The 14,250-nt window shown below is 36.6% G+C and overlaps 1 protein-coding gene across 4 annotated transcripts in view; it reads left to right on the top strand.

Annotated features, from left to right (window-relative positions):
* Nucleotides 1-14,250, top strand: part of RNF130 (ring finger protein 130) — a 54,292-nt gene that overhangs the window by 3,062 nt on the left and 36,980 nt on the right. For all 4 annotated transcript variants that reach the window (XM_062587375.1, XM_062587376.1, XM_062587373.1 and 1 more), the window contains exon 2: nucleotides 7,822-8,016. In XM_062587375.1, coding sequence (XP_062443359.1) covers nucleotides 7,822-8,016 — 195 coding nt within the window. The remainder of the gene's footprint in view (nucleotides 1-7,821; nucleotides 8,017-14,250) is intronic.

The following is a 14,250-nucleotide window of genomic DNA, read 5'->3' on the forward strand; positions in this document are numbered from 1 at the left end:
GTTTCAGTACAGAATAAATTAAAGCTCTTTAGCAGAATTTCTTTACTTAATTTCAAGCTTCTTGTCATCTAAATACATGTATTAAAAAGAATATGGAAGCAATCTTTTTATAGAACCCTGTACGAAATTGGTACGAGGTTTCAAAAGGCATGTTCTTGTGGAAGTGATGTGGTAGTAATTCACATGACTATTTGTGAATGTTACCAAAGTGTAGCTTGTGATTTGTCCGTTGGCTGCTAGATGTAAGTACAGCATCTGCGTACGCATATTTTTCCAAGTGCATTAAATGTACAGCACCTACAGTTGCCCTGTTAAGTTCTCTTCCATTCTTCTAGGTCCTTTTCTTACTTCTTCTATCTTGTTACTCTTTGTTCGTGAGTTCAAAATAATTTCCTGTTGGAAGACGGCTTTAAACTGCTTCTAGATATGAATGCTCACAGACACTGTAAGATGTTCCTCTTTAATACAACTTTTCTGGTAGTATGATTCAGGTTTATATTATCTCTTGTTAAAGTTAACCAGCATTTCTCATTCAGTCCTTTATTCAGTTATTTTGTAACTTTGTGAAACTAGCCATTTCAGTCAAAGCTTTTCATACTGGCCAACTACATATTTGTGAAAGTGCATATACACACACACACCTTGTAAGCTTTCTACTCTATGCTACTCTAATGACTTCTGCTTTTAATAAGCTTTAGTGTCGCCAGTATTTGGAGTTAGGTGCCAGACAGAAGTCATAGTGCTGACATTAGTCATTAGGGATATTCCTTCTGATATCACAAGCCAAGCTACAAGTCATTGAAAAACCACTTTAACAAGTCTTGATAGAAACCGCTCAGAGCCCTGTGGATTAGTTTCTGTAAAAATATTAACGATAGTGAACAGGACTCTACTGTAACTGTTGATTATGGGTTGTCATTCTGGGTTTGGTGCAAAGTTGAGGACTGGGAAACTCAATCCAGTTTATTCGTAACAGTTCTTTTACTGATGGTCAGACAGTGTGGAAGGCAAAGTTTTGTGCAGGAAATGAGCTGGATTGGGTAGCAGGGAAGCAGACAGGATGGCTGCGACTGGAGGTGGGACTGACAGGAAGCGAAAGAACAGCAGACTGGGAGCCAAACTTGAAAACATTAAGACTCACTGAGCTGATAAGTTAGGAACAAGAGGGTAAATGGGGACAGAAGTGGACTGGACTCCGAAGGTGACAGTTGTGTGAAAGCTGGATTGCTGAAAGAACGTGCAAAAAGGGGGAAATGGTGCTAAAGGGAATGGTAGGGCTGTGGGGGCAAGGGGATGGAGAATTTTGGAAAGGAACACATGAGCAAAAAGGTGGAAGCAGGGAAGAAACAATACTGGCACAAGACTGGGAATGGAGGCGTATATTGTTCATAATACTGTAACTAGCATTTTCTAGCACCTGACACTTTAAAAACATGTTACGTGAACAAGTTTTAGCTGTGCAAGGTCTAAGATGACGGTTTCCTGGTAACTGCAAAGCTTTTGGTAATATCCTGACAGTTTTGTGCTTATGTCTGGCCCAGAATTCATAACAGTGAGCCTTAGGAAAATGCAGCAAGCAAATGCACTAATAAATGGAGAGTAGTGACAGAAAAATCTTGTGCCATGTATATGTTCCTTACTGTTGTCTCAGTATCCAGTAGTCATTAAGTGGTACTGAAACTGCATGGGAGCTTATAGCTGTAATTGTAGTATACTTACTGAGCTATCAAGATCGGATCATAACTATTGCTAGAGTCTTATAAGCTATGTTGATTCCTTTTCTTTAATTTGTCCTCTAAAATAAGATTATGTCTCGTTCAGAGTTTTGTAGTGTTAGAGACAGCTTTAGTCAAAGATACAGATATCTAAAATAGCTCTTGAAACTAAAATATTGTTTTATGTAACTCATTGCAACAACTTTTAAAAAGCAGAAATTTTAAATGGCTTGAATAAGGACTATATTATTAATATGAACATTCTATTGAAAGAAAAGATTGTATAATGCATGTATGATATTAAGCTCTAATTGGATAGCAAATACCAGTACCCTTGCTTGAAAAAGAAAAGGATTGATGCTGTTGTGTGTTTTGTATAAATATCCTAGCTAAATTCATCTTCTGGAAAATTTAGCGGTATATAGTATCAGGGTTGCACAAGTCTGCATTTTGCCAATCAGATGTGTTAGGTAGAACCCACTTGGGTGGCATCTCCCAGAGGATGAGATGTGATTGCTTTGGGACACAGGCTACCCGAGGCTGCTCTGTCTTCTCATATGCTGTTTTTCCCAGTAGCAAGTCTTTTGGTCTGCCTCCCCTTCCACCCACCCCCACACGCCTCCAGTATTGATGGTATCTCTCCATCTATTATATTACAGCAATTGAAGGTCAGGCTTGAAAATGATTTCCCTACACGTATCTGAGCCAGACCAGTTATAGCAACGGGTGGTGGCCTAGGAAAATAGAATAATAGCTCAGATGCAATTAGTCAAGAGATCTGATCTTGGGGGCGGGGAGGGGGAAGGAATAAATTGGTTAATGCCTAGAATATGAGATCGTGACACTGATCCTTTCTGTGAAAAGTGTACAAAGTCTTGCCAACAGGCAACACCACGACTTTAGTTGATTTGTTTGAACTGGAATGTCATCTGGACGGATGCACAGCACCATTGTGAGCATAGTGAGAACAACACGGGCGATGTTTGAAGGAAAGCAAACCCAGTCTTGGTTCAGAAGTAGAAAGTCCATGTTTTGGCAAGTGTGTGCTGTCTTCTGACAAAACATCTATTACTCTTGACAACTGATCTATTAATTTCCTCCAGCTACCATGGCCATCTTTCCTACAAGTGGAAGGCTAAAGGCCCTGGTCAAGCAATTGGCAAAAGATCAGGAAGGGAAGTGTTGTTACTATTCTAACATAAGCTTGCCAAAACTCCCTCAGCCGCCGAGGGAACTTGGTTGGATCTATTGTAGTATTAAACACTTCTTCCACATGAATACCTAAAATGCTGTCACAAGCATTAGTTCTTCGGCAGGAATTGCACGCTCTAGAATTTAAAAGATGCTTAAGGACAAACAGTCGTACGCAGGCTGAACTCCCGTGTGCATTCTGCGAGAGGAAATTGAAGCTCTCCTGAAGCTTGGGACCGAGCATGCAACGTAATTTGCGGATGCTTAAATCACAGCTGATCCTTTTTCAGAAAGGAGGCTGCTCTGTGTTGTAAGAGCTCACAGTAGGAAGGCAGATAGCATTTAAAATAGAATTGTACGGAGTTAAAATGCTGCTCTTTCACCCTGCAGACTACTACTAATAGTTCTTCCAACAGAGGCAGATCTGATGTTTGAACTAAAATATCAAACCTTGCTGTTTTTTCGCTGTCTGTATTATATGATGTTCAGAATCTTACTGACTTGCTTTTGGATCAGTTTCTATGCGATTTGGTATGGAAAGTGAAATAGGGAGGAGGTTTATTATGAAATTAGAAGCAACTCTTCTGGAGGAAGTAATTTACCTCGCTTCCTGTACTAGCCTATTGCAGCATTTGCGTGATTTCGTAGGACACAGCACCGAGGAGCTGGCAACACTTCCCCCTTCCCCCCCAAAAAATGAAATGGGACATTTTAAAGAGATATAGGTGTTCCCTCAAGTAGTAAGCTTGCCATTCCACCTAAAATCCAAATGTGAACTCCTAGCAGAGTTGCTTTTCTTTTCTCTTTTTTCCACACTTGGGATGAACAGAAAAAAATGAATATTATCTTTATTTTTGATAAAAATTTTCTAGCTCTCCACATGTTTGTGGTGGGACTTTTTAGGGGGAGGGTTTCACAGCAGCTTGACTGTAACCGAGTCTGAGACTTGGCATATCTGCAACACTTGAGTTATTACCATATTTTAGAAAAAACTTAGATTTTTCACATAAGAGTAGAAACTACAATAAGTGAGGCTAATTTTTTTTTTTTAAGGGCCTGTAACTTTATGAAGGTTCATTCGAAATTCTTTTTTTTTTTCTGATTGATTGATCGATCGATAATGAGTAATGCCTTTTTGGTTACTTGTAATAAATGGGCAATGCTGGTTTTGTTAGATTTGAACGCCTATGAAAAAAGTGGATGTTCTATCTGATTGTATTAGCTTTCATCTGTGACATGGATTCTGTCACATTCCTGGTGACAAAGACCACCCTCCGGCATAAAAAGTGTGTTCAAGTAGCCTTCTGTTGCCTTGTGCACAATGTGAACATAGCTAGAAAAGAATGTAGCAAATATTATTTTAGTCTATATTCTTGCTGTAAGAAAGTCACCAAAAGCAACCCACCTGAGGCGGAAAAGGGTAAATGTTTGATATCACTAAAGACTATAATCCTTTTAAATTAGAAGGAATGATAATTTGCAAATTTCTCACTTTATCTGTGAGAAGAAAATTTTATTTTGCCGACATGTCCATGGTATGCAAGTAGACATGGAGAAAGAGAAGGAGTAAATAACCTGCACTTCAAATTAGCATGAGCAGTAACATACCTGTAGGAAAACGTACTCAAATGGCTTTCTGTATGCTATCTTCTGCAATTATGAAATGACATGAGTGACTTGTAATCACATCTTTTTCTGTACAAGTGATTTGTATTAGAATAATTTTAAATTAATGTGAAGTTGCTTTTCATTTTGACATGAATGTCATCCAGGTAATACTTTTAAGTCCTAACCTTTAGTTCTTAAGTGGACTTTGGACAACAGAGCATTGATGACATGGTAATGGAGAGCTATCAATGATAGTTCTTGCTGACTTTGTTCATTTATCAGTGTCTCTTATGATGCCAATTTATATATCTGGTTCTTTAGGTATGTAATGGATGTTTTTAGCCAGCTCGCTATGCTGGAAGAATGAGCACAATTATAAGAATTTCACTTGTTTGGGAGTGTATTCAGCCTATTAAAAATAAAATGGGCAAACCTAGGCTTTCCACTATTGTGCCTGACTCTTCCTGCCTTAAAAGTAAAAGGATCGTTTAGCATTTGCGCGGTGTAAATAGGATATTAGAGCGAGTTGTGATTTCATATTAAATCTCAAGTGACTTGCAGTCACTCTGTTCAGGTTTATTTAAAACTACAAGATTTTCCTTAATGGTTTTATATTAGTTAAATAATGCTAAAGTAATATTGTAAGATGTTGAACAAATCTTCATCAGGACATACTGAATCACCTAATCAGGAATAACATGCTGTATGCATGTTAGTCGTGTCTATTAGCCTAAATCTGGAAAGTCTGCAGCTCTTAATGTCATGTCCAGTCTTGTTGATCTATCCAGTAACATTTTATAGCTGTGTCCACAACTGTAGGAGACTTTGATTTCTGCAGTAGTAGAAAATTTTATACCAATTTTCCTGGAGATTCTGTTTTCTCTTACTACTTCTTCTGTCAGTGTATATATAAAATTTCAAGATTTACAAATATAAAGATCTATGTATTTTTTTTTGTAAGACTGGATTATAGAACACCCTTTTCAGAACTACCTTCCTTTTCAGGGCATCTTTTACTTTTTTTTTTTAACCATTTCCGTTCCAATAATCCATTATTTTGTTGCCACTTTTCCTTCACTGAGTATTTTAGCTTTGAACATGATTGCACTGAAACAAACTGTACAAAATCCTTAGGATTACTGTTCTTCCAGCCCGCATATTTATTTTGGTAAATTTTATGTTGACCATAGTATTTCTTTTCTGAATTAATTGTAGCAGTTCAGGGAGGTTCAGTGGAATTTGCCCACTTACGGAATGGTAGTTTTCAAGGGTATGTTTGAGATTCTCTAATCTGACTTTACTGGAGAAGGATATGATTTTAACGTGAGAAAACTCTTATTCTAACCTACTGGTGTCTTTACCTGTTCCTCATTGCCATTTAAAAATGTTCTGAACAAGTGGGAAGCATGCATTAAAAAGCAAACTATTTTTATGTTTGCAAAGTCTGTCAAGGCTGGCTGTTCACGCATGTGCCAGGTACTGGGTTTTTTCTTTCTTTCTTCTCTCTCTCTTTTTTTTTTTTTTTAGTGCCATTCTCCTCTTAAACTTAAAGCTATAATGACAAACTACTATAAAGGTGCAGCAGGAATGAAAGTGTACCCCTATGATAAGTGCTATTCATGATGACCATCACTAGTACTCCAGAAATGCTTCTGTGCGGATCACTGATAGTTAGCAATTTCCATAGGGATTAAAGTAATGCCAGTGTAACGAAAGAAAATACTCTATAAAATTCTACTTTAAGCATCTATACTTCAGATTTTCCCTGAACTCTGCATGAAATGTGCAAATATTAAAATATAGCAAATGGCTCTTTGTGTCTGAATTGTCTTAATACAGCCTTGCAAAACAAGTGTGAAAAATTCTTGCTTGTATCTGGACTATTTACCCCTCCCTCCCACTTCCAGTGGGATGGGAGAGGGATCTCTCATTCGAATTAAGAAATGATTTCCCATAAGATTTTTACAGTATCTGCACTAATTGTCTTTGAGTGAAAAATAGATTTTCTTTGCGGTGAAGATCCTTCATTATTTAAATTCCCAATGTCATAATTTTTACCCTGAGCTATGTTAAACTGAGAATGCTTGAAAAGATCCCGTTTTGCTTCCAGCTAATATGCTAAACTGAATACTTTTATAGTAGACTTCTTGCTGAAATCCCATAGCCTGTGCTGAAAAACCCACTTTAAAAGGAAAATTTTATGGGATACTTCATCTGAATCACTCTTAAGAACTTTGAACGACTTTCAGAGCTGTTATTCAAAGAAATTACTTGTCCTAAAATCACTTTTTATTCCAGCAATTTTTAGTAGCCAATGATGCTTATATGTTAAGCATTTGAAAGGGCAAATGTATTAGTACTTTGAGTTACAATTGGCTCTAAATTTCTGAAATGCTGCGGTGATGCAGCCTTCAATGCACTTGACTAGACTGCAAGTTTGCGGGCGTTTGAACAGCAGTATCTTCCCTCAGTTTCAGCTATTGGAACATAAAGACATCTTCCCCATTGCTTTTGTGCCTTTAGTATGTAGGTCTGTGTGGCTTTTGGGTTGTTCCAGGATGTGTTACAGCATCACAAAGGACAAAAACCAGCTTTGAATAGTGTTGAAATTAGATGTTTGGCATTTGCCGTTTCTGTGATTTTTTTTCCCTTTATAACAATAGTAACAAGAGTGCATCATGTTTTCAAAATGGTTTGTTACTCTAGTGAATTTGAATTCACTTTACATATGCACGTTTTGTCTCTGTCAAAAAGCTAATGTTGGCTGCTGAGTTTTCACAAGATCAGCTTTTAATATCGCCCCTCTTCTTACAGTAGTGTGCACATGGCAGATAACAGCTTTGAAATCTTATTTTTCCAACCTCCTTTGTTTAGCTGTATTTCCTATTGCAATGATCTTTATGACTGCATTAGAAAGAAAGTGTTGTACTACCCAGAAAGACTGATAAAACAGCTGTTTGTTCAATACCTATTGCATGACCCATATTCGAATTTTTTTCAGCCTGTAGGCAGGTATTGATTCAAATGTTAATTCACTGTTCTAACTGCTCTAGAGTTAAAAATAGCTTATGCTGATGAGCCTAATTCTTGGGCGTGTATTCATGGCTTTCAGTGTGTGAGGCTGTATTTTTAAAGATGACTTTCTTACAAACGCAGTCAAATGCAGTTAGCTTTAGCCTTTATTAACCTGAGAAGAGTAGCTTCCTAGTTCATATCAATTAAATAATTCAGCAAAACTTGGAGTTAATTTTTTTTCTTTTTCTGTTGGAACAAACTACCATTTGTGTAAATATATCTTCAATTTCAGTTGCAGATCGCCTGGGCTGTGACCCTCGAACACGTTTCCAAGTTCCACCAAACACCAAGCAGTGGATCGCTTTGCTACAGCGAGGAAACTGTACATTTAGAGAGAAAATACTGCGAGCAGCCTCGCATAATGCCACAGCTGTGGTCATTTATAACAATATATCCAGTGAAGAACCAGTCACTATGACTCATCAAGGTAAATAGTCTCTTCCACTTTTCTTTTTCTCCAAGTACTCTTTCGCCATATAGAATATAGCTAAAGTGCTATTAGCACTGCACAAATAATGCTATTTGAAATAGTCTGTTCTTTAATGATGTTTATATTTATGCAATGTAGTGAAATAAACCTGTAGTTCTGAAAAAATATTTTCTTGTAGAGTACTCTTTAACCAGTGAGGAACACCTTCCCCTACAATTGGGTTACAGATGCATTGGGGATAGGGTGGTAGATGTCCCTGAAGTCTTAGGTGTCATGTGTTTCAAACCTTGCCAAAGACAAAAAGCTAACACTATATATCAAAATGTCTAGAATCTTACAGAGCATCTATACCTGAAGTATATATACTCTATATCGTAGCATGACTGGTTGCTTATGGTGGGGTCTCTTAAAGGTTAACAATTGCACCAAAATCCAAGCTTGTATGTTTTTCTGTGACAGCTTACAGAGGGTTTGGTTTCTGCAGTGTGTTTTTATAGATGTTGTACAGGAATCAACAAAACTTAGTGATTCAAAGAGTGCTAGTGTCTGTAAATAGTCTAGATTTAGACTATTACAAGTCTAGAATGATGCTGAAAGTTGGATTTCTACAGACTTTATATTTTTAGGACTATTCATGTGTAAAATTTTGCAATTATTAGTGAGTGAATTTAGCTGGTGGGAGCCTTATACTTAAGAATTTTTCCTTTGCTACGAATAACTTTCACAGTTCTGATAACTGCAAAGCTTTCATTTTCCCAGGTTTTATCACTTTAGAATTATTTAGCTTAATCCCAAAAAGGCCTATTTCTGTATTTGATAGCTGAACTACTGGATCTTTTTCTAAAAATATTTTCAATCCTTTTTCTTTAACCGCAGAGGGGGTTGCTTGGAAACTGGAATTTCCTAGTTATTGCTCTGCATATTGTCACATAGTTAGAGTTGGGTTCTTCTACTAAAAAAAAGTCCTGTGGTCACTTGTTTCTCTTATTTTGTGATTTTGAGCAAACATCATGCAAGGGAAATGTCTTGTGGCTTGTTCTGATTCAGTGGATTTTGACCTTCCCAATTCTGTATGCCACAGGAATTTTCCAGGGAGATGTGGACCTCTGTGTAACAATTCGAAGCCTGTTGACAATTTTCTTCTTAGTCACCTTCCTCAGACAATTTTACGTGTAATCTGCAGGCAAAAAGCCCCATGTTCTGGTGAAACATTCTTTACTACTTTCCTTTTGTGGTCCTTTGTCACTTCTCTCAGCCTCTGTAGTACCGTCGCCCCCTCCCCTCCAAATCCTTCAGCTCTGTCTTCTTGACATGTCTATAGGATTGTAAAGCCAACAGTCTCTTTTTAGCCATGGTGTGTGACTTCTATAGTTTGGAACGCCTTATTGTGAGAGAAAAACTAGCAATAAAAACACAGGTCTAGTATTGTTTATTCTAGTACATGCTAAAATATATAATGGATTTGATTACAGTTTTAGTATCTTTTTTCTCATAATGCTATTAGATTTGGTGGTTGCTCAAATAGCAATGGGATGGCGTCTGTCTTTGTATTAGAAGTGTATGATCACTTGGTGTTTCAGCTCTTAAGACCAGTGTGATGCCTCTGAAAATACATCAGTAAATCTGATGATTCAGGGAGTTTGCAGTCTCTCAAGTTTTAAGACCTGAGATCTGCTGTGGATAAACAGTGTCTTGCAGGCTGCAGAATAGTCAGGTAACTGAATACTTGGTATTTGGAAAAAAGCTAATACCATCTTAAGCATATTGATTTAAAAATATCTGTTCTTACTCATGGTGAGTTCTTTTTTTTTAAAAAAAATATAATTACTGGAGATGATGCATATTTTACCTTTAAGTCTTTTGAGAAGCTATTTTTAACCATATACTCAATCCCTTGGTATAGTAGAATCTGTCACTGGTTTGGGCCTGAAGGCATTATCTCAAAATTAGTATTGGACTTGGAAGTGTTCAAAGTATGCAGCAGACTAAAAGTTACTATCTAGAAACGAAGTACCACCTTGATTTTAAGGTAATGTCAGTATTGTAACACTGTAATAAAAGGAATACTACTCCATTTTTTTTGTTTTGAGTATTTTATTGTCATGAATGGGATCTGTTTAGCCATCTGTGTTTTGCAGAGCTCCCTATAATTAACTTCATGTTTTTTTGATGTAAGATCTGTATGTGTGTGTAATTGTGAAATGTAGAGCAGTCTTTTGGTTTTAATTTGTGCACAATGAAGATTTGGAATACAGAGTTCCACTTTGTGAAAGTTATCCTAAAATCCGAAGGACTGTGTGTAAAGTTATCTTATATGCATTCAAAGCGTTCTCTGGTCTTCCTTCTTCTGCCATGTCAACCATATTACTACTTGTATATTTTTGTGATAAATGGCCATGTCATCTGCTAATAGGATATTTCAATGCATTGCATCTCTTCTCTTTAGTATTTTCTGTTCCTAAAAATCTGGAGAAGTTGACCCTGTCTATTCAATAGCTGTTCTATGACTAATGAGTTAAATGTGTATTAAATAGAGTTTTGACATAAAATGAAGGAGGGTTACCAAGTTTGTTGTGTTGCCATAGGATGTCTAGTACTGTCTACTGTTCCTTTTTTTATTTTTTAAAAAAGTGCGTTCTTTACTGTGTATCTGTTTGCATCTGTTTTATAACCACCTCGTTGATGGTTTTCTGCTTTCTTTGTGTAGACAGGTAAAAAATAAACATTGTCACTTTGCATCACTATTCCGTAGTCTTTCTCCTGCTGCCTAGAAAGCATTAGGAATATTTTCTCTTGCTGGAGAAGCACGGAGGAAAGCAGCAGCTGCTGCTAATAAAGCATGCTTTGATCTGGTTTGATATTTGTATGAATCCTAAGCACTAGATTAGGGAATGTCTCTGCTTAAAAAAAAAATGTGTGGGGGGGGAGGGAATTAAGTATTATACAGATCTTTGTGTGTTGCCCGCCTTAAATCTGCAGAGGGGTGATTCCTTTTGAAAGGAGCTGAGTAAGTAGGTCTCATCTATGAGACTGTTGTATCCAAATTATTTTATGCCTGAATGCACTTTTGAAAAATTTCATCTCTTGAAAATTTGCTCATACTCAACAGAATAGCAGAACATAAATCCTTCTGGTGGCCAAATGTCAACTATCATTCTTGCATCAGACTACATTGAATGAACCTTTTCTATTGCTAATATCAAAGTGATTTCTTTCTTGTGTGTGTGGTAGTCCATTAAATCTAAGCCCCTTGGTCTTCGAGTCCTGTTTTAAAATACCTGTTGACTGTAAGTTGATGTACTTTTAAAAAGTACAATTTCTGTTAATTTTATTTGTAACAATTTTTTTCTCCCTGTATGTATTAGTATGTGCATGTAAAATACCTTTATTTTATATGGTCTTGTAAATGTCCTCTATCATCTAAGTGAAGGACATCTTTCCCAGCATATAGGATATGTTAGACTATGATATCACTGGCAGGAAGGCAGTTTTATGAGTGGTTTTGCTTTCTACTAATGTTAAAGCAGAACAAATATTGTCTAATGTAGAAAGCCTATGTGGTGGAGAAAATATTTAGTAGCTGTCTACTATTCAATTATGGGAATAGGAAGGAAATGCAGGTAAAATAACATTTTAATTCTTTTTGTGGTTGAGACAGTCCTGTTAAATACTTATTACTAAATTATCTGTTGAAATGATCTAGTTAAATCTAGAGTTTTATATGGAGTTATAGAAGAGAAGCTAAAATAGCCTCCAAGTTAAACTCTAGTCCTCAGTATTTTACAGTGTAAACAGAAGAAATGTCAAAATAAGATTTCTAAACTTCAGTAACTACTATTTATCAGTGATGAAGACATTTCTTTAAGTATTTACACAACATATTATATAACACCTTCTTCAGAGAACTTCACCTGACGCAGATTAAATCTCTTGGTCTTTAGAACAAGTTGCAGACATTGCGTCTTGATACAGCTTCATTGCACTCTTGAAGAAACGATGCATCCTTTGCCTTTAAGGAAGTTTTTCTATTCAGTGATGTGCATAGGAGGAGATTTTCTACTCTCGTAGTACTATAAGAGACACTTTTCTCAGGATCTATTTCTTTCTACTTGGTACTAGCTTTGAAAAAAAAAAAAAACAGCAGTTTTCATTCAAGGCAGAAATTTCTGATCCTCCTATATTCGCCTATGGGAGAACATTGGCACCAGAATTAGCATTTGTGTTCTTTTGAACAGGGAGGGTAAAACTAAATGTATTTTTGTGTGGATTATTTTAGGTCACTGGTCAGAGGCAGGGGGGACAGGAAGTAACTTGGAGTTGTTGCCATCTAATGGCTATTCCATGCTCTCGCCCTACTCCGGAGTAGGTGGAAGTAGACTGAAGAGCTCCTGTGTTGTAGTGCACTCACTGCATGCAGCAGATCTGCTCTTCTCAGACCATCTCTTTATGCAAAACTGCAGGCAAAATGACGCATAAAAAGTAAGGCAGGATGTTTTGTAGATTATTCTGCCCAAATGTGTGTTGGAATACAGCTGAAATACTCATCAAATCTGTCCCTGGGTTACTGAGACCTACTCTGAATTCACAACTCAAAGGAATTTCCTCTGGCTCTCGTTGCAATCCTAGGAATACAAAAGCACAGTTATTTGGATGGTGTGGTCTTAAGGGTATTATTTAATGTTAGTTTTCAAATTCTTTTGTTTTGAAGTAGTTGTTAATTATTAAAGTAGCCATAGGACTGGATAAAGGTGATGCCCTTTACCCTGGCACAGTGGTGAAAAGGAGAAATGAGTCATTACAGATGAAGTTTTTAAAAAGGAAAAAAAATCTTCAGTAGTGTAAACACAGTTAACATATCTTTGATCATTTTATATTGTTAATTATTGTTTGTATTTGCTAATTGAAAATGTTATAAGCAAGTGTCAGTTTAATTCTGTTTCCCGCTGCGTTTCTTGGAGTTATATTCATGAGGAAAAAGCATCCTACAGTAGATGGAGTTGTCTGACAAGTTAACAAGCCTTGAAGTGGAGCGTTTGGAGCACCAGCTCTAGAACATGGGGAAGCCTGTTCAGGACAAGTCAGGGAAACCCCTTCACAAAGCTAATATAGCCTTAATGTCTTACTGAGCCTGTTCTTGCCAATATTTTTGCATGATGTGTGCTTCATCCACAACTGAAATATCAGCAGTTAGGCTCATTTTTCCATAGCCAACTGAGAGGGTAATTAGTGAAAAGGCCCACGGGATGGTTGGTGCCTGTAAGTAATTATACTCTTAGCCAAAGAAGAAAAGTAATTCCTAAATCTGTGGATTCTGTGGAATCAAATCTGATTCAATCTATGGATTTGTTATTTATGAAATTTCAAAAACAGTTGTGGTGTCTTTCGATAAAATTCTCTTACCTTTTTTTTTTTTTTTTTTTTTTTGGAGTTACCTGAATTTGTTTGGAATGACCATCTAGAGTGATGGTTCCGAGCTGAAGCTATCCGTAGCTAAAACGAGATACATGACCACGACAGACTATCCTTATCAGAAATCCCTTTTTGGGGGGCTCCAAGATCAATTAGCCAGAATGGAAATTACTACTCAGAAATAGCAAAATGGAAGTCACCTACTAGCACCTACTCACGTTACAATACACAAGAATATTTAGAATGTTATCAAAATCACATTTTTTTTTAAGTACCAGTAAGGTCTGCATGAGGTTATTTTTGATTAATCAAAAATGCAGGTACTGTAATCAGTCTTTGGATATTAAAACCCGCTCTAACGTATATGTTTCAGGATATTGTTCTAGAAGAAGTATCTGCAAAGATAAGTAGTTTTCAAATAAACTGTGATTAACCCCTGATGATAAGACTCCTTCTGTGTTTTATAAATATGTGAAACTGGTTAATGAGTAAATGCTGTTTGATAGCTGACTTATTTTAGTTTGCATTTGCCTAGTGATAGTATTATACTGTTTAGGTGAAACCCTTCTGCTTTAGTAGCTTGTGTTTGCTCAAGGTTTGAATATAAAATCTACACTTCTTTTTGTTAGTGTACTGACACCTGAATAATAAAAATTAAACAGAATTGCAAATGCAATTTGTTCACCTTACTTCATAGGCAAATGTCAGTAAAACTTAGGCTGAATGAAAGCAAAAATTACGCACGAATAGTGGAAAGGTGATGATGAAATGAAATTCCCTGTTATGAGGACTTCTTGATTCTTCTAGGATTAATTGGAATAT

Source organism: Rhea pennata, chromosome 14 (assembly GCF_028389875.1).
Source record: "Rhea pennata isolate bPtePen1 chromosome 14, bPtePen1.pri, whole genome shotgun sequence".
NCBI lineage: Eukaryota > Metazoa > Chordata > Aves > Rheiformes > Rheidae > Rhea > Rhea pennata.